A 26,874-nucleotide genomic window follows, 5' to 3' on the forward strand; every position below is an offset into this window, starting at 1 on the left:
CTTTCCATGGAATGCAGTGTACTATTTGTCACTTGTCATTGAAGCCTCAATTGCATAGGATTCTAAATCTGTGATTAAGGAAGTTGTGTGACTAAGCAACTTAAATAGTCTGAATGGAAGGAGAAAAGACCAGGAGGATGTATAAATGTCGTTATGAAGGAAAAGATTCCTTTAAAATGAGAGGTCAAAGTATTTAGAGTCACTGAGGAAGAAAAGGGATGAGAGCTGGATAGAGTGCAAGAGTGGCAAGAATAGACAAGAACAAATAGAAGCTCATGCTTCTCCTCTTCAAAAAGTTCCAAAGAACAAATATAAGAGTGAATTCATTGAGAATAGTAACTGATAACAAAATTCAGTCTTAATAGAAAACTTTAAAACTTTAAAACTTCCTTCTTAAATGGAAATTGATCAACAAGCCTGGATCATCTTGGTTTGTAGTATTGTATGGATTATGTAAATTTATATGTGGATTATAAGAAAGGAAGAGAGATTTGCTTGTCCCAAATTTTTAATGTGCAGTCTTTGTGCTTACTTTCTACAAAATATTTATTTTAGTGTACATCCATAAGGAGATTTATATGTCCTAAGAATGAAAGTTTAATCAAACATATATTTTACTTATGTAATGCTCTGTTTTTTGCAGTGACTCCCCCCAGCCAACGGGTGCAGTTCATCTTGGGCGAAGATGATGATGACGACGGCACTCACCTCAGCCATCCACTCTTCAGTGAAATGGAGACCCTTACTGAGATGGAAGGTGGAGAGCTAGAGTGGAAGGAAACTGCTCGGTATGTTGTGGGATTCTATCTCAAAGTTCAGTTCTGTAAATGAATGCTATTTCGGAGAGACTAGTCCTGATAAATTAAATAAACAAATTACTGTGATTTACTCTTCAAAATTTCCGATATACAAAAGATCCTTTCATTATTTTATTCGTACATTCAAATATCCATGGAAGAGGATAGAGGCGTGAGGATGATGTGGGCGGTGGGAAAGATGGATATACAGAGTTAGTTAGATATGGATATGTGTGTATGAAGCTCAAAATGTAAGAAGTTGAAATCAAAATGGGAGAGAGGACATGAGAAAATTTTGGAATGACCTAAAGGAGTGTTTGAGAAAGATTGAAAAATAAATTATAATTATATGAATGATATTGTTGAAAGTTGTGAGGTAGCATGTATAAAGAGAAAATAAGAGAACAAATGGGAAAAATTTAATTGAAGAGCACATGGTGAACAGATGTGCTGAAAAGGGCATAGAAAAGAAAAGTAGTGAACAGTAGAGTCTGATTAATTATGTTGGATTGCAAGGTGAGAATTTGAGAATGATGCTCAAAAGTTGAGGATCATTTAAGCTGTTGTAGTTGAGAAGAAAGCAATGTATGGAATAAGAATGTGGTAAGATTAATGGTAGAAAGATAAGTATGGTTTTGTCTTGTGAAAGCATGGACAGTATGGTGCATAAATATGAATGAGAGGAGAAGGTAAGTGAAAGACTGAAAGAAGCTAGGGAGGAGAATTAAATATAAGGGATGTATTTAATACCTTTAAAGGTTTAGTGATTACAGTAGCAGCAAAAGTGATAAAGTATAGAAAGCTTGGAGATAAAAAGTGTGCAACTGAAATTGAAAGGGTCCATAAAAACGAAGAGGCAAGCTTGTGAGGAAAGTTTTTAAAAATGTACCACAACACATTAAAGTGAAAAGAGGAATGGAGTACAATCTTGGAATAGAGCAGTAAATGAATTGGTGAGAGAAAGTCAATGAGCAGATGAAGAGTTCCTAGGATGGTGAGTGAAAACAATAAAAATAAGTTCTTCATGAAGAGAGAGAGAGAGAGAGAGAGAGAGATATAATGGTGTTTTAGATGGCAAAGATGAGATGAAAGGTGTCTAAAGTCATTTAGATAATTTATAAATGAGAAGGTAGTACAGGTGTTTAGTATAAATGTGGAAGCAAGCCAACAGTGTATATTTATGCAGAAAAGAATATTAGGGAAAAGACTAAATAAAAACAATGGCTTGAGTGTAACAAAGATGATAATATAGATTGGTTACTTTTGTTATGTTATGTGACTTGAATGTAAGGAGAACTACCAGATAAGTAGGGGATGGTCTTTATATATTCATAAGAATAAGAATTATATTTAGGGTCTCAAGAAAAGTTTATGAAAAATTTCATTGAAAGATTAATGGAAGTAGAAAAAGGATGATTTACATCATAGAGGAAGGTTTGTGATGAAACTAATAACAGCAATGGCTGGAAAATATGTATACAGTTTCCATGGACTTAGAGAAAACATGGTTAGAATTGTTAAGCAAGGCCTGTAGAATGTTCTTAAAATTTTTCAGTAAAAAGGGTAGTTGATGTAAACATTTTTTTTTTTTTTTTTTTTTTTTTATAAGGAAACAGATAGAAGAAGAATTTGGGAAAACTTGTTTTATTATAATTGAAGGAATGAGACTGTGATGTTATCTCTGAGATGGTTTGATATTCTTAGAGATTGGTGTCCAAGGTAGTTTTAATTAAAAGTTCACATTTTAGGGTTACATGGTCAAGGGGATGCTGTGAAGGGGATGGTTCCCAAACCTAAATCAATTAAATACTTGTTTGTGTTTAGGTCTATTACCAAGACTTTTTGAACCATGTCATGATGGAGATGAAAGCCATTTAGGAATTGTATCTCATAACTACGTAAATATACACACAGTGTAGTAGTTACCTCTAATATGGTGTATAATTTTTTCCTAATAATTTAGATTATGTGCATGTAGTAATGATGATCGATATTTATAACTGAATCTGTTTACATTTGTTCTTTGCAGTTGGGTTAAGTTTGAGGAAGATGTGGAGGAAGGAGGAGAACGGTGGTCCAAACCTCATGTGGCAACGCTCTCACTGCACTCTCTTTTTGAGTTACGCTCATTTCTCCTCAATGGCACTGTCATCCTTGACATGGATGCCTCATCTCTTGAGCAAATCACTGATCTCTTGCTAGACAACATGATAAATCAAGGACAGTTAACTTATGAAAGCAGGGAAAAAGTAAGTTGGATTGTTGTTTGTAACATTTCATTATTGTAGATATGCATACTACATGTCTGTTCTTTGAATTTGATTTGTAGACCAATGAATAAGAAATAGATGTTATGTACCATTGATCTAAAATATGAGATAATGCACTGTGATTCTAAAAGAGATGATGTCTTATGCATATCATATTAGTATTGACCAAAATAAATTGAGAAGTCACGGTTACAGCCTCACAGCACTTGAATCTCAGCTTTGACAAAGTACGTTTTTCCAGACTAGTATCTTTGGTATTACAAGGAAACATACAGCAACATCTCTTACATAATGATTTTTTTATATTGTCTTCTCATGTGCATTATAAGTTACAAAGATGTAAAATCACTTAACTTCTGTCAATTATCCCATTGACATTAAAATGGAGAGTGTCTTTAAATCAAACTACTTTTCAGTTTGTTGCAATTTTTCTTCTATTCTCACTTCAATATTTCTTTCATTACCAACTCATTTATCATGGTTTGTGGCATAAAATTTGCTATAGCTAACTCATTCTACAATATAAAATCTCTTGAATCAAGTACTGACTTTATACCCCTTCATTTATTCAATTGTTTATCTTCTACTCTCATATATAGTACTATCCTCTTGGGAGCTGTAGCTACTTACCTTTGGTACAGCTGCCAGGATGTTATCTATCATCTTGTGATCAGAAACTTTACTTATATCTTTTAGCTTATATCCAAACCTTTTTATAGATAGCACTAGTCAGAAAGATTATTTTAGCAATGTAGATTTATGTTATGTCTTATTATAATCAATATATTTATCCTTCTTCATATCATAAGTATTCTTTCTTTTTTGTTTTTGTGTATAATATACAGTCAACTCTTGATTAATGTGAGGGTTACATTTCTGGAGATGTTGTGTTATTCAAACATAATTTTCCCATAGAAAACAATGATGATAGGGGGGTAACATTCCTGGCCACTAGGAAATCTTGCCTATTTTGGGGATTTTGTTACTCAAACCTTAAAATAAATATTATATATCACTATGTCACGAAACAATAAAAACATACATTCTCATTTTATTAGCTCTAATGGTACACAACATGCTCTCCCTCAGTCCCGTCACATGGACAGTCACCAAGGTCGTCTCCCCTAGCATAGTGATCTAACATTTCCAACTTTTTTTCAGTGGTTACAGTCGTCCTTGATTTCTTGGAATCACTTTCTTGTGAGGGGCACTTGGGTGTCATGGTACAGGAGACAAGGCAGAGAAACGATCCACTCACAAGTGGGGCAGAAATACAAATATTGTGGTGAAAGCAACACGCAAGATAAAAGGTCACAAGAAGGAAAAGCAGCCATTACCAATTGGCGATTGCTTCTTCTTCTAGTTACCCTTGTGTGGTGTATTTATCATAATATTTGTGTTTCTGCCCCTCTGTTGTATGTTATGATGGATATCATATCTTTGTATTCATATATGATCATGCCATGAAGATCACCTAGACTTTGTGGCATTGAATGATAGTTTAGGAACACTCATCTGTTCCTTCTCGCAGTCTGCACTCCTCAGTCTGGAGCTAACTCGCTCTGTGAGTGGATCATTTCTCTGCCTTTTCACCTTGTGTCCTATACTATGGCATACAAGCATGGTGTAGTAAGGCTTGTAGAAAAACTAATAGAAATGTTGTTTTGTGAACATAAATGTATATATATGAGACAGTAACACCACCTTGGGAGATGTTTTTCTCCTACAACCTGCTATAGTCTTTCCACTCTATGAAGTCCGTTCAGGGTGGGGTAGGTATGGTCGTTTACAACTAGCCATGCTGCCAAATCAACCTTCGTACATGCGTCTCTCTCTTATTTATAATCCATGTGCTGTTTGAAAGTGATATTTTATGTATTGCATGTATAGTAAAGGAAGTTACATAGTACAATGAGTGTCTATGTTTACGATGATAACAACGATTTGTATAAATTCTATGGCATGTGGCAGCGTTTTTTTCCCATGTTGCCACATTGGTGGTGGTGGTGGTGGTGGTGTCCCCTTTCATCTCTCTGCTGGGTCAAGTCAGGCCAGGCCAGAGTTGCCAGGTTGGCGGGTTTCCGCCAATATATATATATATATATATATATATATATATATATATATATATATATATATATATATATATATTATATATATATATATATATATATATATATATATATATATATATATATATATATATATATATATATATATATATATATATATATATATATATATATATATATATATATATATATATATATATATATATATATATATATATATATATATATATATATATATATATATATATATATATATATATATATATATATATATATATATATATATATATATATATATATATATATATATATATATATATATATATATATATATATATATATATATATATATATATATATATATATATATATATATATATATATATATATATATATATATATATATATATATATATATATATATATATATATATATATATATATATATATATATATATGTGTGTGTGTGTGTGTGTGTGTGTGTGTGTGTGTGTGTGTGTGTGTGTGTGTGTGTGTGTGTGTGTGTATTTACCTAATTGTATTTACCTAATTGTAACATACGGGAAAAGAGCTATGCTCGTGTTGTCCCGCTCCATATCTATTAATGTCCAGCTTTTTCTTAAAATCATGAATATTCCTTGCGTTGACCACTTCCACGTCTAAACTATTCCATGCTTCCACCCTTCTATGAGGGAAGCTATATTTTTCACATCTCTCCTATAAGTGGCCATTTTAGTTTTTTCCCATGCCCTCTCGACATTCTTTCATTCCACATACACAGATCTTCCCTATCCATTTTTTCCATGCCAATCATCACTCTGTATATTGCTATCAGGTCTCCCTTTCTTCTGTTTTCCAGGGTCGGAAGTTGCATTCTTTTCAGTCTGTCTTCATAAGTCAAATCTCTTAAGTCAGGCACCATTTTGTTGCAGCCCTCTGTACTTTCTCTAGTTTCCTTATGTGTTTCTTTAAGTTCGAGCCCACTGTATTGTTGCATATTCAAGCCTCGGTCTTATCATTGCAGTAATTATTTTCTTCATCATTTCTTCATCTAAATATACGAACGCCACTCTTATGTTCCTCAATAAGTTCAATACTTCTCCAATTATTTTGTTTATATGTCTCTCTGGCGATAGGTCATTGGTAATTGTCACCCCAAGGTCTTTTTCTTCATGACTGGTTTTATGTCTTCATTTCCTATCTTGTACATACTCCTGATTCTTCTTTCACTCTTGCCAAACTCTATTTTCTTGCATTTTGTCGTGTTGAACTCCATTTGCCATGTACAGCTCCATTTCCATATTCTGTCCAAGTCTTCCTGGAGTAGTTCGCAATCTTTGTCACATCTCACTTTTCTTAACAATTTTGCATCGCCTGCAAATAGGCTCACATAACTGGACACCCCATCCACCATGTCATTTATGTAGACCGCGAACATTACTGGTGCCAACACTGATCCCTGTGGAACTCCACTCTCCACCAAGCCCCATTCTGATGGTCTGTCCTTAATTATTGTTCTCATTTCTCTTCCTACCAAAAAGTCTTCCATCCATTTTAGTAAACTGCCATGCACTCCTCCTACCATTTCAAGTTTCCAGATCAGTCTCCGGTGTGGTACCTTATCAAAGGCCTTTTTTAAATCCAGATATATTCCATCAGCCCAACCATCTCTTTCCTGTATTACATCTATCACCCTCGAATAGTAACATATCAGGTTTGTCGTGCATGAACGCCTTTTCTAAAACCAAATTGACACTCACAAAGTATGTCATTTTTCTCCAAGAAGTCTGTCCATCTATTCTTCACCACCCTCTCACACATCTTAGCTACCACACTTGTAAGTGACACTGGTCTATAGTTCAATGGGTCTCTTGTTACCTGATTTATAGATTGGGACAATGTTAGCTCTTTTCCAGTCTTGGGGCACTACACCTTCCCTTAATGAGGCATCAATTACTTCACAAACTTTTTCTGCCAGTTGCTCCCTGCATTCTCTTAAAATCCATCCTGATACCCCATCAGGTCCCACAGCTTTTCTCACTTCTAAACTCCCCATCATATTCTTGATCTCCTCCACAGTTACTTGAAACTCCTTCATAATCCCTTTCTGTTCCATTACCAGTGGTTTGTCAAAAGCAGTCTCCTTTGTGAATACCTTCCGAAAGCATCCATTCATAGCCTCTGCCATTTCCTGGGATCTTCACTGCATACTCCATTTACTTCTAAACTTTCAATACTTTCTATTTTTGATGTTGTTGTTCACATGTCTGTAAAAAGCCTTGGTTGGTCTTTACATTTATCAATTATATCCTTTTCTTGTTTCTTTCTTTCTTCTCTTCTAATCAACACATATTCATTTCTTGCTCTTTTGTAACTTTCCCACTGCTTAATCCGTCTTTTCCTTCTCCACCTCTTCCATGCATCCTCTTTTCTTGTTCTAGCCTTTTCACATCTATCGTTAAACCAGTCCTGCTTTCCAACTTCTATGTTGTCTTATTGGTACAAATTTTTCTCACCTTCTTTGTATATTTTTATAAATTCCTTCCACTTTTCATTTGCTCCTTAGCACTCTTGAATTTCATCCAATTTGTCTCTTGAAAGAATTTCTTTAGGTTTCCAAAATCTGTCTTGGCATAATTCCATCTTCCCACTTTATATTCTTCATTTCTTCTAGATTTCTCTTCATCTATCACCTTGAACTCCAAAACTGCATGATCACTCTTTGCTAAAGGGCACTCCACCCTCATCTCCTCAATGACCATTGGCTCTGTACTAAAGACCAAGTCCAGTCTTGACGATGCTCCCTCTCCTCCAAACCTAGTATCTTCTTTGACCCACTGAGTTAACACATTTTCCATTGCCAGTGTCAATAGTGTATTTCCCATGTTGTCTCTGATCCTTCCATTGACCAGTCCTCCCAACACACCTCTTTACAATTAAAATCTCCCATCATTATAGTTCGTTCACAGCCACCCAACATTTCTTCCAGACATGTTCCTGTATCACTTATCATTTCTTCATATTCCTGTACTGACCATGCATTTGTCTTAGGTGGTACGTACACCACTATGTAGTGCCTCTTTTTCCTTCATTAGTTTCTGCTCTGATCTTTAGCACTTCTGCCTTTCCCATACCTTCTTTCACTTGATCCACCTTTATATCTTTTTAACCAGCAACATCACTCCTCCTCCCATCTTACCTACTCTATTTCTTTTCCAAACATTATATTTCCTTCTCCAACCATCATCAGGTCTTCTCCTCTCTCAGTTTTGTTTCAGTAAGACCCACAATATCTGGGTTCTTGTCCTCAAGTAATCGTTGAGTTCTAAAATCCCGATATCACTCCATTTATGTTGGAATACATTACATTCCGCTCATACGTAAGTTTCTTTAGTCCTTTCTTGCTGTACTTTTCTGGGTTATGAACCACTTCCTCAGTCTCATATCCAAGATTCTCCAGAAAACTCTTTCTTCTCCTCTTCTGTCCTCTCTTCATTTTTTTCAAAGCCTCCTTTCTCAACTCATTTAACATTTCTCTTCCTTTTCACCGAGATCTCTTCTCAACCAAATCTTCCTTGTTGTTTCCTGCTGGGCTAGCCTCCATGACTTCTCCACCAATTCATCTACATCCTTTTGTGACTTAAGTTTGATTCTTATTGGCCTCATACCTTCTCTTGTGAACTTTCCAATTCTATGGAAGTCCTCTATTTCTTGTACTAGGTCTTTTCCTCCTCCTGCACCACATTAATGATATTATTTATCACCTTTTTATGTTTTTCTCTCTCCATTTTACTCGGTGTCTTATCCTCCTCCACACCAAATATCACCACACATCTCTTTTGTCTACAGTTTCCTCACCAATGTCTCATTTGACTTAATAACCTTCACCACTTTCTCAGCAATCTTCTCTTCTATGATCTGTTGATCTATAATTTCAGCAAGGCCCAAAGTTTTCTCCCAGACTCTTTGATTTCCTTTTCCAGACTTGCAACTTTGTAATTTACCTCCTTTCTTTCCACTTCCTGACTTTTTTCCATTCAGCCTGCTTCTCCATCACTTTTCCTAGAGATTCTCCACATTTTTCGCAATTCACTTTAATTAGCTTAACTTCCTCTTTCAGTGCTTCATTTTCCTTCTTCATATCGGCACACTCTTTCATTACATTGTCATAACTCGTTTCCAGGCCCCATACTTTTCAAACAGTTTTTCAATTTTACCTTCCAACTCCAGAATTTTCTTCACATAAGCGCTCTTCTCCATTATTCCTTGAAATCCTGTGAAGTCTGATTCATCTTTCGAGTTCACGGCCGCCATGTTGCGCAGATGTAAACAAACCAGCTGATGGCTCAAACGCAGGCTACAGTTTATATTTACCTTCCTGGACATTATTTTGCTAATCAACAGTTAACATGACTATATGGAGACGGGACAAACATTACCAGCTCCTTTCCCACCTTGGTTACTCTTAGGCAATGGTAACTGTAGAATTAGAGATGATTGCTCTGGAGCTCAGCGACCACATCCGCCATCGACGATGTCCCGTGTGTGTGTGTGTGTGATATATATATATATATATATATATATATATATATATATATATATATATATATATATATATATATATATATATATATATATATATATATATATATATATATATATATATATATATATATATATATATATATATATATATATATATATATATATATATATATATATATATATATATATATATATATATATATATATATATATATATATATATATATATATATATATATATATATATATATATATATATATATATATATATATATATATATATATATATATATATATATATATATATATATATATATATATATATATATATATATATATATATATATATATATATATATATATATATATATATATATATATATATATATATATATATATATATATATATATATATATATACACACACACACACACACACACACACACATATAATTTGCTGAGGAATATTGGAGTAGCATTTCACTACATGGACAAAGAAATGATGAAGAAATTGATAAATACTATAATAAGACCCAGATTGGAATATGCAGGAGTAGTGTGGACCCCTCATAAAAAGAAACACAAGGAAATTGGAGAGGCTACAGAATATGGCTACAAGAATGGTCCCAGAACTTGAAGGGATGACATATGAGGAGAGACTAAAGGCTATGGATCTACCAACCTTGGAACAAAGAAGGGAGAGAGGAGACCTGATACAAGTCTATAAATTGATCAACGGAATGGACCAAGTGGATAATGAGAAACTGATCCTGAGAGAAGAATATGACACCAAGCACAAGATCGCATAGTAAAAGCTGAGAAAGGAAGATGTCTGAGAGATATTAAAAATATAGTTTCCAGAGATGTATTGAGACGTGGAACAGTTTAGATGAAGAAGTAGTGTCTGCAACGAGTGTGCACACTTTTAAAGTAAGATTGGATAAGTGTAGATATGGAGACGGGCCACACGAGCATAAAGCCCAGGCCCTGTAAAACTACAACTAGGTAAAATACTAGGTAAATACACACACACACACACACACACACACACACACACACACACACACACACACACACACACACACACACACACACACACAGGGTTTTCTGAAAGTTTGAGAGAAATGGACCTAAAACTAATTGGAGTATTATTTATTATTATTCATTTTGACTTTTTTCCACACTACCTAAGTAATAATAATAATAATAATAATAATAATAATAATTACAGAGAGAGAGAGAGAGATTAACAGATGGGTGGTGGGTCGGTACTTAATCTGATAATTGGGAGTCGAACTGGCAACGTCGCACTCATGGGAATTCCAGAATGTGCCCTGCCCTGAACGGACTTCATAGAGTGGACGCACTATAGCAATCTCATTACCATGGCAACAATGTCTTCCTATGTCCTTGGATACCATTTCTTGGCTGGAAGTTGCTGCACTCATTGTTAAGTTTCTTGGATCCCAACCCAGTGCGGTTCCCACCAGAAGTACCATGGGTGCACATGACGTCATTGAGTCATGGTAACCCACATTAAATTGAGTAAAGTACGTTATTCAATCATATCTCCGTAACTCATCGCCTGCAGCTGCATTTTTAATTGCATGTACCGCCACTGCGTCTGGGTTCAAGCTAATTCTTTTTATTGCAGAAATGGAATCCTTGTGGTCCAAAACCAAAGAAAAATAGGTTCTAAGTACCCGTTGTATATGTATAGTTTTGCGTTGTCAGTCCAAATGTGTCAGAGCCAGGCCTTTTCTACACCCACCACCCATGCAGTAGGCGCAGGTGGTGAGTCATGAGGCAAGCCATGCCCGAGGGCATGCACTTACACAAAGCACAGGCAGCCTTCAGGGATGACTGTCAAAATTTGAGCACTTGGTAACACATTAAGAATATTGTATGAATATTTTAATTTGCTGACGCTTAACTTGTGTTGTCCGCAATTTTGAGTATTTTTTACTGATGACATTGTGTCGTCACCTGCAGTCTATGGGTTAAATATCTGTCGTGTTAAACTGAAATTGAGTTATTCAAACTCGCGTTAATCGAGAGTTGACTGTACTACATTATTATAATGAAGGAGCTTTGTTCACCATTGCTTTTTTGTCTGGTTCAAGAATATTACAGGCTTTTCTTTGCATGCTAGACATGCTATCAAATATGAGTAATAATAAATCTATAGGTTAATCTGTATAAGATTATAAATTTGTAGGTTAATTTGTATACCATATCTAATTGATAATGATTAAAGAATTGCATCATTAATTACCTATATTTAAATGAATACAACTTCTCCATCAAGTTCAAGGATGCTCTCCTACGCAAGCATAAGCATCTGTATGAGAAGCAGAAGAACAGTAAAGAAAATGGCAACATGTCTCGCTTACCACTGATCCGTAGTCTTGCTGAAATTGGACGCAATCATTCATCTTCCAAAAGTAAGTACAGATATTGGTTCAGTCATAATTCTTTAAGACATTTCAATTGGAACGTTAGGTATGAAACATAAATTCTCGTAAGTGTACGCATTTCATTTAAGTATTAATTATATTTTATATTTTTAGAATATGATGAAATTAATGTGAAATATTAATTTTTTTGCCATCATGTATTTCTCTTCCAAATTATCCAGGAACAGGTGGTAAGGCAGGCATAGGGTCCCTTGCACTCATGCACTCAATGAAAATAGGAAGGAATAGTGTGTCAACATAGTTCTTATTTCTTGTATTGTTATTGCCTCACTGTTATGGTTGTTTGTCGTAGATTGTTTCTATGGGGGATGGATGCATTGGCAGCACAGGAGAGAGATTTTATAACTGTTTACTTTTATGTCATTTATAATATAATGTGAATTCTTGTCTGTTCCCTTGTGTGTCATTATTATTATTTACTTTTTACTTATTTTCTTAACTTTGATGAAACTCTTTCATTTAGGGTTTCTTTCTGACTACTTTTCTTCCTCACTGTCTTTCTTTTCTATATTTATCTTTCTTTTTTTTTTTTTTTTTTTTTCTTTCTTTCTTTTCTTCCTCCTTCATGTAAAGTATACCAGTTTCAGTGACAAAATGTTCATGCAGCTATTGTGTCTTACCACTCTAATTTATTTATTTATTTTTATTTTGTTCATAAAAAATTTATTTATTTAAAATTTATTTTATTTATTTTTTTTTTCTCCTCCATCTTGAGTTATTCTATATCCATCCCCTTGTGGCATCCAGAATTATGTCAGTTTCCATGTCTATTGCAAGTTTTGGTCTTCAGGCTTTAGTGAGATTATTTTTGGTTGTGATTATTGCAGTCTTTGAGGCATTATGTCTTGAGTCTTAATACCACTATCAGATAATACTTCAAGCATTTGGTGATATTCTCATTGACATTGTGTACTTATGCAATATCTTTAGGTTGAAAAGAAATATAGAATAGTTGGTCTAAGGATTTCATTGCACTGCATGCTCAGGTGTGGCATGTGTATCAACAGCATGTCATTAGCTAATGATTTAATCATATTTGCATACCATTTTTTTTATAGTACCAACACTCTGGAAGTGTATCATATATATTATAGAAAAGAAGAGAGAAAAGTTTAAAGATAACCCTTAAAGGAGGTTGAGCCCAGAAAATATAGAAACCCTGTTTCAGGATTAACAAATGGCAAAGGTTAATGAACCAGAAGAAAGACGAGAAATGGGGAATAGTATGATTTTGTTTTGTAGCACAATTACCTACATACAGCTGTACTTACATGTAAGTTATTATTTAAGATCACAATACAACTTTGTTAATCTGATTTCATTCATAACAAAGCACAAAAAGAATTAATAACTAATGATCATTTGGTCTGACAAACATACAAGGCTTTATGGACATCTTATCAAGTGGAATAAAACGCTCCAACACTGGTCCCGTTCCTACTGTTACGGTACATGAGGCTGCTCGGATGCGGTCTAACAGCACACCTACCCCCTCACACCTACTCCACCCCCCAGTTGGGCCAAACTATGGCACTCACTTGGAAGTGCCAAGAAGGTCCTCAGAAATACCAGCATGGTTAAGTTGGAGGAGACATTCCACAGGAATAGGCAAGTTTAGGGTAGATAACTCAAATACCCAAAGTATATTTGACAACAACTAGTAGAAAGTCTTTGAAGATTAGAATGTACATTGTTGAAAGTAATATGTAGCGTATACCGTACATTAGGCCTTCCTGATTTGCAAGAGGTTTGCTTCTCTGAATTGTTATAAAGAAAAAAAAAAAAAACTATGGATACCGTTACAAAGGGCAAAAACTATGGAATCATTTTGCGACCAAGCTGGACGGGATTTTCTTTTCTTATTTTCCTTAATATACATACACTTTCAACCCATTATTGACGTACCTACTTCATAAATTGATAATGAAACTAGACTTGATATATGCTTTGAAATATTTCTTCAAAATAACTGAAAATAGGACTGAGAAAGTCTTATCTGCAGCTGATAAATTTGTTGATTGTTATTGTGATGATGCACATGGCTTCACTGCCTGTTTGAAACACATGCTTCTCAAGCAAATTCATGTTTTCCTCTTTACTTCCTCTTAATGTTGCTGATTCACTATACACATGCCTTATATGTAATATTAACAAAAATATTTGTGTCAAGATTCATGGAGATGGGCAGGAAATATACACACACATATACACACACACACATACACACACACACACACTTCCCTCATAGAAGGGTGGAAGCATGGAATAGTTTAGACGTGGAAGTGGTCAACGCAAGGAATATTCATGATTTTAAGAAAAAGCTGGACATTAATAGATATGGAGACGGGACAACACGAGCGTAGCTCTTTTCCCGTATGTTACAATTAGGTAAATACAATTAGGTAAATACACACTCACAAAATGGATGGAAAATTACTTAATGGGAAGAAAAATGAGAACAGTGGTGAGAGGAAGGAAGTCCGAGTGGAAGAAGGTAACCAGTGGAGTTCCACAAGGGTCAGTGCTTGGTCCCATCATGTTTTTGATTTATGTTAATGATATGCCAGTAGGAATTGACAGTTACATGAACATGTTTGCGGATGATACTAAAATTATGAGGAGAGTAAGGAATGTGGAAGATTGTAACAAGTTACAGGAAGATCTTGATAAAATATATGAGTGGAGTAAGGAATGGCAGATGGAATTTAATATAGACAAGACCCATGTTATGAAAATGGGAAGAAGTAGATACAGACCAAACTGGGATTACAGGCTGGGTGATGAGAAAATTAAAGAGACCAATGAGGAGAAAGACTGGAGTAACCGTGCAAAACACTTTGTCACCGGAGAAACACATTAACAAGATTTTTTGGAAAACATATAACATGCTTCAAAATATTGGCCTTGCATTCCACTACCTAGATGAAGGAATGATGAAGAAGATATTATGTACCTTAATAAGACCCCAGTTAGAATATGCAGCTTGTGTCTGGTCACTGCATATGAAGAAAAATGTGAAGGTAGAAAGGGTATAGAGGCTGGCAACAAGGATGGTACCAGGACTCAGGGAGTTAGACTATGAGGAAAGACTGAGGAAGCTGGGGCTGACCACATTAGAAGAGAGATGAACAAGAGGAGACATGATAACTTTGTATAAATTGGTGAACAAGTTTGACATACTGGACAGAGAGTTGATAAAGGTGACCACAAGTTATCATCTCCGAGGACATGGAAAAAAGCTAATAAAAGACATCTGTCTAAATGACGTGAGAAAATACAGTTTCCCGCATCATAGCATTGATAAGTGGAATAAACTGAGCAGTGATGTCGTTGACGTGGTGTGTGTCAATCAGATGAAAGAGAGATATGACAGGAATGGACAAGGAGACAGGACACAGAGAGCTTAGCTCGGGCCTTGTAATACACAAATAGGTAAATACACACACAGAAGATTGCTACAATGATGGTGCCGGAATTAAAGGACCTCACATATGAAGAACGACTGAAGGAAATGGGACTGCCAACTTTACAAGATAGAAGAGAATGTGGGGACCTAAAAACAATGTATAAGATAGTAAATAATATTGAAAAGATAGACAAAGAAGACCTGGAGCTGTTGACGAAAGAAGGTGGAAGGACAAGAGGACATGAAAAGAAGATAAGAATGAGGCAGTGTGTGAAGGATATTGGAAAATACAGTTTTCTACACAGAATGGTGGAAAATGGAATGCATTGTATAATGGAATTGTCACAGCACATAGTGTGCATAACTTAACCTTAAAGAAAAACTAGATAAATGGAGATATGGAATCCTGTGCAATACAACTAGGTAACACACACACACACACATACAGCAGTATAATGATGCGAGAAATGAATATATTAGAGTAAGGAGAGAGGTAGAAAGAAACTTTGAGAAAGATGTGGTGAAAAAAAGCGATAATGAACCCAAGCTTTTTTACAAGTAAGATAAAAAATAAGGAAACAAAAAAAAAATAGTTCCAGCAGAGGAAATTAAAGAAATAATGAATGAGAGCTTCAAAACTGTGTTCATTGAAGAAGATTTTACAGAACCAAATAGGACATTACATTGTCAAGGCTTGCAAGAAATCATAGTGCACAAAGAAGAAATTGGAAGACTACTAGGAAATTTGGATGTCAGGAAAGTCATGGGACCAGATGGTGTGTCGGGCTGGGCACAGCACTAAAGGAATGTAAAGATCAGTTGTTAGAATCAGTTTGGGAAATGGTTACAAGCTCATTAAAAGAAGGGAGAGTACCACTGGAATGGAAGAGAGCTAACATAATCCCAATATTCAAAGGAGGAAAGTCAACTGAGCCATTAAATTACAGACTGGTGTCATTTACAAGTGTGTGTGTGTGTGTGTGTGTGTCATTATTGACCTTAAGCTTTGACAATACTTTATATTTTGCTTGTTGCTGAGACCTCTAGTGAAGGTAAAGTTCAGTCTAGGCAGATCATCCTCCCCTGTACTTATAGAACTAAGAGTGAATGAGCTAATGTTAACTAGGTCGTGAAAAAGAGAGTGGTACCTTGGACTCTTGCATATTAATCTTGGTGCTTAAGATTACAGAATTGTAGCAATACTGCTACTAGCAATGCTACTGACTGACTTACATACTCTAATCTTGTTTTAAATTGTTTGGCAAATTAAATGAATATATATATATATATATATATATATATATATATATATATATATATATATATATATATATATATATATATATATATATATATATATATTAGCTTTCATTTGGCTATGAACTCATATTTCTATCACTCAGTTGTGGTAACCACAACTTTTATGGAAACATATTATATATATATATATATATATATATATATATATATATATATATATATATATATATATATATATATATATATATATACATACATACATACATGAGATGGTACCCACAAAAAATAGAATCCTCTCATAGTTGTATTAAGATATTTTTACATGTCTACATTTTCATCACCTTTAAAGTAGTATTCTTCATGTGAAACAGTTCACTGGCCTAGACATGTTTTCCACTGTACATAACAGCTCTGGAACTTTTGCAAAGATATGCTATTTAATGCCTCTATCATTTTCTTCTTAACTTCATCCATATCTGCAAAAAAATTTTCTTTGAAGACTTTATTCATTTGGAGGAGCAAAAAATATCACAGGAAGCAAGCTCAGGGGATTAGGGAGGGTGACTAAGTGGGGTCATGCCATTTTTGGTGAGAAACGGTCTCACAATCAAGGCAGTGTACACCACAGGTCAGAGCGTTTTTGGATACAAAAAATATACATTTAACTACAGTGTTCCCTCACTATTTCACGGTTTGACTTTCATGGCCTCATTGTTTCATGAGTTTTGTATATAGATACGTTTTATGGATTTTTCACTTATATCACAGGATCCGCAGCGTCACTTACAAATACTGTACATACAGAAATATGGTAAGTTGGTGTGTAATAACGATGACAATGTACGTTACTATGTACCTATGTACGTACAGTACTGTACCCATATGTTCAGCCTACAAAAATGTTTATAAGAGTGTGGGGAAGGGTAATACAGTAGAGGGAACAGTTGATAAGAGTGTGGGGAAGGTTTATACAGTGGTAGGAAGGGTTGATGATAGTGTGGGGAGGTTTAAAAAGGTTTAATATGTTACATATATAGTGAAGTATATATAGCAATTTTCACCTTTTGTGGATTGTTACAGAATGCATCCCCCACAATAAATGAGGGAACACTGTAAATAAAATCATACTGTATGAAGATATATGAAACTAACAAATACTAATAACATGGAGTAATTATAGAAAAAAAAAATTTCTTTTAACAATTCCATGTTTTGATGTGTGTATGTATTCTGTTGCATCAGAAAAGTTAATGCAGCTGATCATTGTGCATCATCACTGAATGTTATTTGCATGCACTGAGATGGAAATAAACCCAAGTATCTGGGAATGCATAATTTTTGAGCCTTGAGTTGAAGAACGTAAATTACAAACTCAAGTGGCAGAACTGTTTCTTGTAAGTTTCTTTTAAATAAGATTTTCCTGTTTATCAGAAAATATCAGAAACAATTATTCACGGTAAGTGTTTAAGAGATAGTCTCGCTACTACTTTTCTGAATTTATCTCTCACTTATGCTCTTATCTTGGCTTGAGTGGCTTGCTATGTATCGATCATTTTTGCTTTTTACAATGCACACTTATTCAGTCTAACTTACAATTGTTATAATGTAAAAATTCCTTCCATTATCCTTTATATATGTATGTATATATATATATATATATATATATATATATATATATATATATATATATATATATATATATATATATATATATATATATATATATATATATATATATATATATATATTATATTTATTTATTATATATATATATATATATATATATATATATATATATATATATATATATATATATATATATATATATATATATATATATATATATATATATATATATATATATATATTTATTTATTTATTTATATATATATATATATATATATATATATATATATATATATATATATATATATATATATATATATATATATATATATATATATATATATATATATATATATATATATATATATATATATATATATATATATATATATATATATATATATATATATATATATATATATATATATATATATATATATATATATATATATATATATATATATATATATATATATATATATATATATATATATATATATATATATATATATATATATATATATATATATATATATATATATATATATATATATATATATATTACCATATTCAGGTATGTAAAGTTATATTTGTAATGTTGTAAGTGTATGATTTTGTCATTGTTTAGCAAAGGATGATCTGATTCTTGGTAAATCAAAATAAATTAGATATTTAGATACATGTTATTATCTATATAATAGTTTGAGTTTTGAAAATGATGTACGAGAATGCCAATTACTTTCAAGATTTAGGTATGAATGTTATAAGAGCTTACTAAAGTTTGTCATCTTCAACATTTCTATTTTTCTACATGCATACTCTGTCATATTTGTTAATATATATATATATATATATATATATATATATATATATATATATATATATATATATATATATATATATATATATATATATATTAAGACTTAGCACACATTTTAGTGTTATAATTGTAACTACATATGTGATTCATGAGTGTGAAAGCTCTGCCAGACTTCCTTGGGGGAGGGAACTGCATGCTGCACATTCAATAAAATAATAATGATAACTGACACATACTAAGGAGTATCCTGCCATAATACATTTTGTAATTCTGTCATAGATACAAGAATAAGAACCTATAATGCATTTTCAGTTGGAATATAAAATTATATAACATATCTAAATGTATTTAGATATTATTATTACATAAAATTGATGCATTATTGGAGGTATATCATATTTACAATCTTTTAACAGTAATTGGAAGAGCAGTGTGAAAAATAGCTTGAAATGATTGATGAATTGTGCTATGCCACTGAAAATCAATGATTAGGATAAACTGAGATTTTCCATAACACAAATTGCTTTTACTCAATGAACTACATGTCATTCTGAAATTCATCTTTTTCTCAATAATTATGTTAATTTTGAATGCACCATCATGGTTACTTCCACTTTATCAGACTACAGTATATGAATTTTTACTATAGGATGAATGTCTATCCCAATAGGTAGTGAGATTATCCAAATGCCACAATTTGCCGAGTTACGGCATGTTGGAAGTAAGGCTTTAGCATACAAGATAATGCCAGATTGTCTATTTGGTCTGAGATTCAAAAACCATCCTCAGATGTTAGCAAAGGTGGTGCTGCATCACAGGTCTTCTATTATCAGAAACTTTTGCCTAAAAATTTAATTATGATTGGGGTACTACACATTACGAATAACATCAAAATTATTATGTACATGTGTATAGTAAATATAATTGCATCAGTTAAAGACTATGTATTTGTGATGTAATGAAATACAGCTACATCTGGTATTGCTTGGATAGTGCCTTGACTTTATCAAATAATGTAGAAAGTAAAGCTCACAACTTTTGCTACATTATTACCAATGTGAGCGATCCAGTCATTGCAGTCTTGGAAGAGACTTTTTAAGTGTTTACATGAAATTATTGATACCATTATCTTCCAAACTGTTTACAAAAGAATTCTTAGACTTGTAGAGGACATTGGTGTGACTTATATGAATTAATCACATTTACAACTATTGAAAATTAGATTGAAAAGTCACCAAAAATGTGCATTGCTTTTCATGTGATTAAGTGTCCAAAATTTTTATTTGAATGATCATTCTAGAAACTCAGCATACAAGACAAAATACTAATTTCAAAACTAATGTTTAGAGATGGCATAAGTTGCTTGTTGGGTGGAGGCTTGCTCCTCTTTTGTAGCTCTTTACTGATCAACACTCACTAATCCACACATTATATAGGTATATACAAAATTATCACACATAATTTATCAACTCTAAGAATACTATAGTAACTATTATTCAAAATTTGTACCCTTTAACATATTTTTACTGACAGCATCCCATAAATTATAGTTTTCCAAATTCAGTAATTTTGTAGTACCTGTTATTTTTATTTATTTTTTTTACTTGACTTTGACTCTGAAATATATTGATTGATCTATTTCTTCTCTTTGTGAAAGAAATATAATAATTAGCAGCTATGGTCAGCAACTTTGAAGAGTACATATTGTTGTTTTTTACTCTGAAATATCTTAACTTTTTTTTTTTTATGGAAAAAAAAAATATTGTAATACTTTGGTTATGGTCAGGAACTTTAACGAGTACAGTACTTTACTATTTAATCAATTTTACCTTGGCTAAAACAATAGAATTATTCATAAGTTATGGTTTAAAACCTCAAAGAGTACTCTTACCAAAAGCTACCTGTTTATTAGTGTACTAATGATCAATAAGAACTAATGAACCCATTTACAAAAGTACATCATAATCTAATGGAATAATTTGTTGCATGCTCTGCAAATAAACCTTACAATTTAAATTTAAACTTCATGCTACTAATTATTACATGCAGCTTAGAGTAAATATGTAATTTTCATACATAGATGTTAATTTTTCTAATAAATACTGAATTTATCTACATTATCATGAAATGTAGCACTACACAAATATTACATTTTAACCACTAAATTTGGCTGCATCATTATACTATCATAAGATTTACACACTAACTTCAGCATCAATGTAACTTTATTTATTATTGCAGTGTGTATACAATGTTGTAATGGCCAAAAAAGCATATTATGCTACTTATGCTCACTGACACAATGCCTTTTGTAATCGCTATACTTGTTACAACATTGACATATTTCTACTCAATCGAAGCTGACTTTGCTCTATCAATATTTTTTGCAAGTAATAGGTTTCAGTTTTTATTGATATTTTCTTCATATACACTTCTGACTATCAATTTTTCCTGACAGTGGAAGAGGGCGGGGCTTCCACTCAAGCCTCGCCCACACCCACGCCCACAAGTCTTGGTGAACCAACCAAATTTGGACGCTTCTTGAACGTGCCAGGGACGGGTGGTGGTGGTGGTGGTGGTGGTGGTTGTGGTGGTGGTGGTGGTGGTGGTGGTGGAACTACTGCGGGTAAAAACCCAACCACTTTTCTGAAAATTATCAGGGAGACATTTGTCATGAGACTATCCTGTATTATGCTCTAAGCTTTGAAGAGTCTCTGATCAAATTGAAAAATGTAGAACAGTACCATAGAAAATAGTATCATCAAAATTTATTGCACAATTTCTTGGCCTATTAGACCTAATGTATGATTGAGATTTGCTGCTATGCACTAAGCTTATTTTACAATAGAATTATGATTTCATGCAGTATCTTGGGAAATTGACATAACTGTAGCCAATTTTAGAAACCGAAAAAAAGTAATCTCTAAAAATTTGTCACCCAAATTGTTATTTTGTTTTAAATATTTTAGATGCATTTGCACTTTGCATGGTGAAGTGGTTTTCTTCTAGCTTTTATAATTAATTTGCCATTTTCTGTAGGTCAAGGAATATTTGACTGCACAGTATCTCCCCAATAATTTTTGAAAAGTATGTGATAGTGATGTGCTTCTCATTATAACTGTTTGTATTGCCTGTTTCCTTTGCAACAGGGGATGGGGAAAAGCATAAACTAATATCTGAAGGGCTTTATACTAAATGCTTTTAGAATTTTATTAGGCATGATCTTATGAGAATTACATGAATGACATTCTCAAATACAGTTCCTTCATGAATGAATGAAGCTCAGACAAGATATTTTCTGCATGTGAATATACTTTCAAGTATACTTAGATCTAAATTTCAGAATTCTTACACACACACACACACACACACACACACACACACATATATATATATATATATATATATATATATATATATATATATATATATATATATATATATATATATATATATATATATATATATATATATATATATATATATATATATATATATATATATATATATATATATATATATATATATATATATATATATATATATATATATATATATATATATATATATATATATATATATATATATATATATATATATATATATATATATATATATATATATATATATATATATATATATATATATATATATATATATATATATATATATATATATATATATATATATATATATATATATATATATATATATATATATATATATATATATATATATATATATATATATATATATATATATATATATATATATATATATATATATATATATATATATATATATATATATATATATATATATATATATATATATGTGTGTGTGTGTGTGTATATATATATATATATATATATATATATATATATATATATATATATATATATATATATATATATATATATATATATATATATATATATATATATATATATATATATATATATATATATATATATATATATATATATATATATATATATATATATATATATATATATATATATATATATATATATATATATATATATATATATATATATATATATATATATATATGTGTGTGTGTGTGTGTGTGTGTGTGTGTGTGTGTGTGTGTGTGTGTGTGTGTGTGTGTGTGTATATATATATATATATATATATATATATATATATATATATATATATATATATATATATATTGCATGGGTTATGGGTACTCATTATACAGTATAAACTATAGATAATTTGTATGCCTGGCAGTGTAAATGTGCACATGGTTCCAATGGATACTTATTGCTTTTGCTGCTTTGAAATATTATCTTCTCTTATACATGCACATTAAAAATTTATTTAAACTATATCATATGTTGCAGTATATAAAAGGATACTTATGAAAAATATATTTTCTGGAAGACACACTACTTGAAACTGTCAGAGAAAGTATCAGTTTGCATTTTATTATAATAAAATTTACTTGTTATTTTTTTCCATGAATATTACATTGTTTTATATAAGGTATGCAATATTTTATCATTTAATCAAAGACAAATGTCTTTTTTTTTTCTTTTTTACATATTCAGTTATTCATCTATACATCTAGTATATAAAGAAGTAATACTTCACTAATTATAACTATTGATGCAACTAATGATACTTTCAATTTCTCTAAAATAATTTTTCAACAAAAATTTTGAATTTTTTTTACTGAAATGCATGTGCTGAAACAAGCATGATGAGTTGCACAACACTGAGCTACTGTGCATATGCATTTTGTAGAAGGAAAGTAATTGTGTTTTGAGTGTCTTGTAAATCTGTATGTATCTTTCAGATGTGAGCGCTAGACAGTTTTTTTTTTTTTTTTTTTTTTTTTTTCTAGGGATGTTTGTGTTTATGTTGAGCTCATTTTTTATTCAGCCCTTAGTAGACCAACCCGACCTTATTCGTACCTGCATCTTTGTTTAGTATTTTGTTTTGCAAGTTAATTTGCCTTTAATATTTATATGGTTTTCTTTCTTTTCTTCAGTATGTAATGTGTGAGTGTGAGTGAACTGTAAATGAGTGGCCTGAATTAAACTTTAACAAATTATTGGGATTAACTCATGAATTGTGATGATGGAATGTAATCTAAAAAGTTTTCAACATCTAAGTCCAGGCATCTCTATTGTTTACCACACTAACCCATGCATTATGCTTGTTTTGGTTTATTTTGCTAATCTCTTTTTTTTTTTTTTTCTCTCTCTTTTTCTTTCTTTTTTTTTCCCATGTCTGGTTTTATTGCACCAGGCGTGGGGTCAGGCTTCTTCAGAGCCTTATCCTTTTCAGGTGGAAACAATGCAAGTGTCATGTCTAATCCTGAGGGAACAATGGAACAGTCTCCATCCTCAGGCTCCATCACTCAAAACCACAGTGCTAACAACTTAGATGGCCATGAGCACAAGGTAAAGGACATGCTCTGCTTTTAGTTTTTTTGCATCTTTATATAAAAGTATGCACAATTAACTCATTGATGTGAATACTGGAGATTGCATTTTTATATTAAAATACTACAGTATATATAGACTAAAGAAAGCTAGAAAAAGTTAGATTGATTTGTGTTATATTATGCGTATAATTTTTTTTGTTAATCCTTGTGCTTCAATTTGTTCTTAATAGAGTAAGAAGGGGAAATTTGAAAGGTGCATACTGATCCTAAATTGAATATTTTATTTTATTAACTTGTTACTGGAAGCTTAGATTAGATTGATCTTGAAATTTGTATTTCAAATTTGTTGATACTCTAAGTACGTATATGTTGAATATTTCAAAAATATTTCTATCTCCAAATCTATAACATGCTGATTGAAAAATTCTAAAATATAATAGTGATGCATGACACTGCAAAACATTTATTGCACAAATACTATAGGTGGTGCAGTACAGTGTGAAGTTTATTGTGCAGCAGAATCTAATAAATTTCGTATTGGTAAATGGAAGTTATTTGCAGACTGAAATATTTATTCATTTATGTTTATTGCATTCATTATCACCAATTTCAATCTTGAGTAAAAATTTGTAATTTTATTGGCAAATAATAATTTGTAATGTGTATGATGTTTTATAATCATTTTGTACCTAACTTGATTCTCTCTCTCTCTCTCTCTCTCTCTCTCTCTCTCTCTCTCTCTCTCTCTCTCTCTCTCTCTCTCTCTCTCTCCAGGGAAACACTCATTTTATGCGAAAAATTCCACCGGGTGCTGAAGCTTCCAACATACTGGTGGGAGAGGTGCCATTCTTAGATAAACCAGTTACTGCTTTTGTGAGGCTTACCAATAGTGCTAACCTTGGCAATCTGACAGAGGTACCTGTCCCAACAAGATTCCTCTACATCATCCTTGGTCCTGTTGTAAGTACTTGTATGCAATCTATAATAAATATATGTATATATATATATATATATATATATATATATATATATATATATATATATATATATATATATATATATATATATATATATATATATACATACAATCAGGCAACCCCCGTTTAATGAAGGTTCACACAACGAAATTTCGCTACAACGAAGGTTTCATTTTACTACCATCTGCTCGTTTAACGAACACCAAACTCGCTTTAACGAAGTTTTATCCAGGTAATTTTTTTTCCAAATTTGAAAGCCCCACCATATCACGCAAGCTGACAGGCTTTTGAATACACCAGGAGCTGCTGGTACTAAGGCCTGCCTCAGGAAAAATCCTGGGACACCTATAGAATAAAGATCAAGATCAAGATCAAGCCTCTCGTGGACAACACGCGCAACATTCACTCCCCAGTCAAAACATAACAGCGTCAGCAGCAGCTTGTCTTCCCTAGCTCAACTTACCACCAAAATGCCCTGCAATTGGCCTAGTGTTTGTAAGAAGACCAGGAAGTCTCTTACTCTCCAAATGAAGCTAGATATTATTCACAGACACGAGAGAGGCCAGAAAACTATAGCAGTGCTGGCCACTATCTTGACTCCATATTATACTGTCTCTATTTTCAAGTCAGCAGACTCTATTAAGAAGGCTGGTGAGACCGTATCTTCCTTGCAAGCTAAAAGAACCACCTGAACTCGTGACTCTACAATGGATAAAATGGAAAGCCTTGTGGAAATGTGGTACATAAGTTTTGTATGCAGTACAATGATGCGCACTTTGTTTACATTCCACAGGTTGCCAGTTAGTGTCTTTCCCGTTTCACTCTTCCTCCCTTCATAAAGTTAAGATCATCAACATTATAAAGTTACATACATACATACATTAGTGTACATTATAATGACTTAAATTAAACTACCTAAATGTTTAACTTCATAATTTTTACTTTCATTAAACCTTTTACTGTACTATGATGCACTCTCACTTTGCTTACTCTCAATAGAAGCTCAAATCAGGGGTTAAACTTGTTATAATTGGTTCACTTAACGAAGTTTCGCTTAACGAAGTGTTTTTTAGGAACGTAACCCCTTCGTTAAACGGGGTTGCCTGTATATATATATATATATATATATATATATATATATATATATATATATATATATATATATATATATATATATATATAGTGTGAATAAAAGTTGCAGGTAA

The 26,874-nt window shown here is 32.1% G+C and overlaps 1 protein-coding gene across 27 annotated transcripts in view; it reads left to right on the plus strand.

The window, feature by feature from the left end:
* LOC123518691 (sodium-driven chloride bicarbonate exchanger-like) overlaps positions 1 to 26,874 on the plus strand; it is a 328,162-nt gene that overhangs the window by 253,454 nt on the left and 47,834 nt on the right. For 16 of the 27 annotated variants that reach the window (XM_045279674.1, XM_045279662.1, XM_045279658.1 and 13 more), the window contains 7 exons: positions 644 to 788; positions 2,827 to 3,046; positions 11,993 to 12,128; positions 13,545 to 13,769; positions 21,732 to 21,899; positions 24,593 to 24,708; positions 25,467 to 25,652. In XM_045279674.1, coding sequence (XP_045135609.1) covers positions 644 to 788; positions 2,827 to 3,046; positions 11,993 to 12,128; positions 13,545 to 13,769; positions 21,732 to 21,899; positions 24,593 to 24,708; positions 25,467 to 25,652 — 1,196 coding nt within the window. Of the gene's footprint in view, positions 1 to 643; positions 789 to 2,826; positions 3,047 to 11,992; positions 12,129 to 12,322; positions 12,332 to 13,544; positions 13,770 to 21,731; positions 21,900 to 24,553; positions 24,709 to 25,466; positions 25,653 to 26,874 lie in introns of all 27 variants that reach the window. The other 11 variants (XM_045279684.1, XM_045279677.1, XM_045279682.1 and 8 more) reach the window with 6 other exon arrangements.

The sequence above is a fragment of the Portunus trituberculatus genome, chromosome 44 (assembly GCF_017591435.1).
Source record: "Portunus trituberculatus isolate SZX2019 chromosome 44, ASM1759143v1, whole genome shotgun sequence".
Classification (NCBI taxonomy): Eukaryota; Metazoa; Arthropoda; class Malacostraca; order Decapoda; family Portunidae; genus Portunus; species Portunus trituberculatus.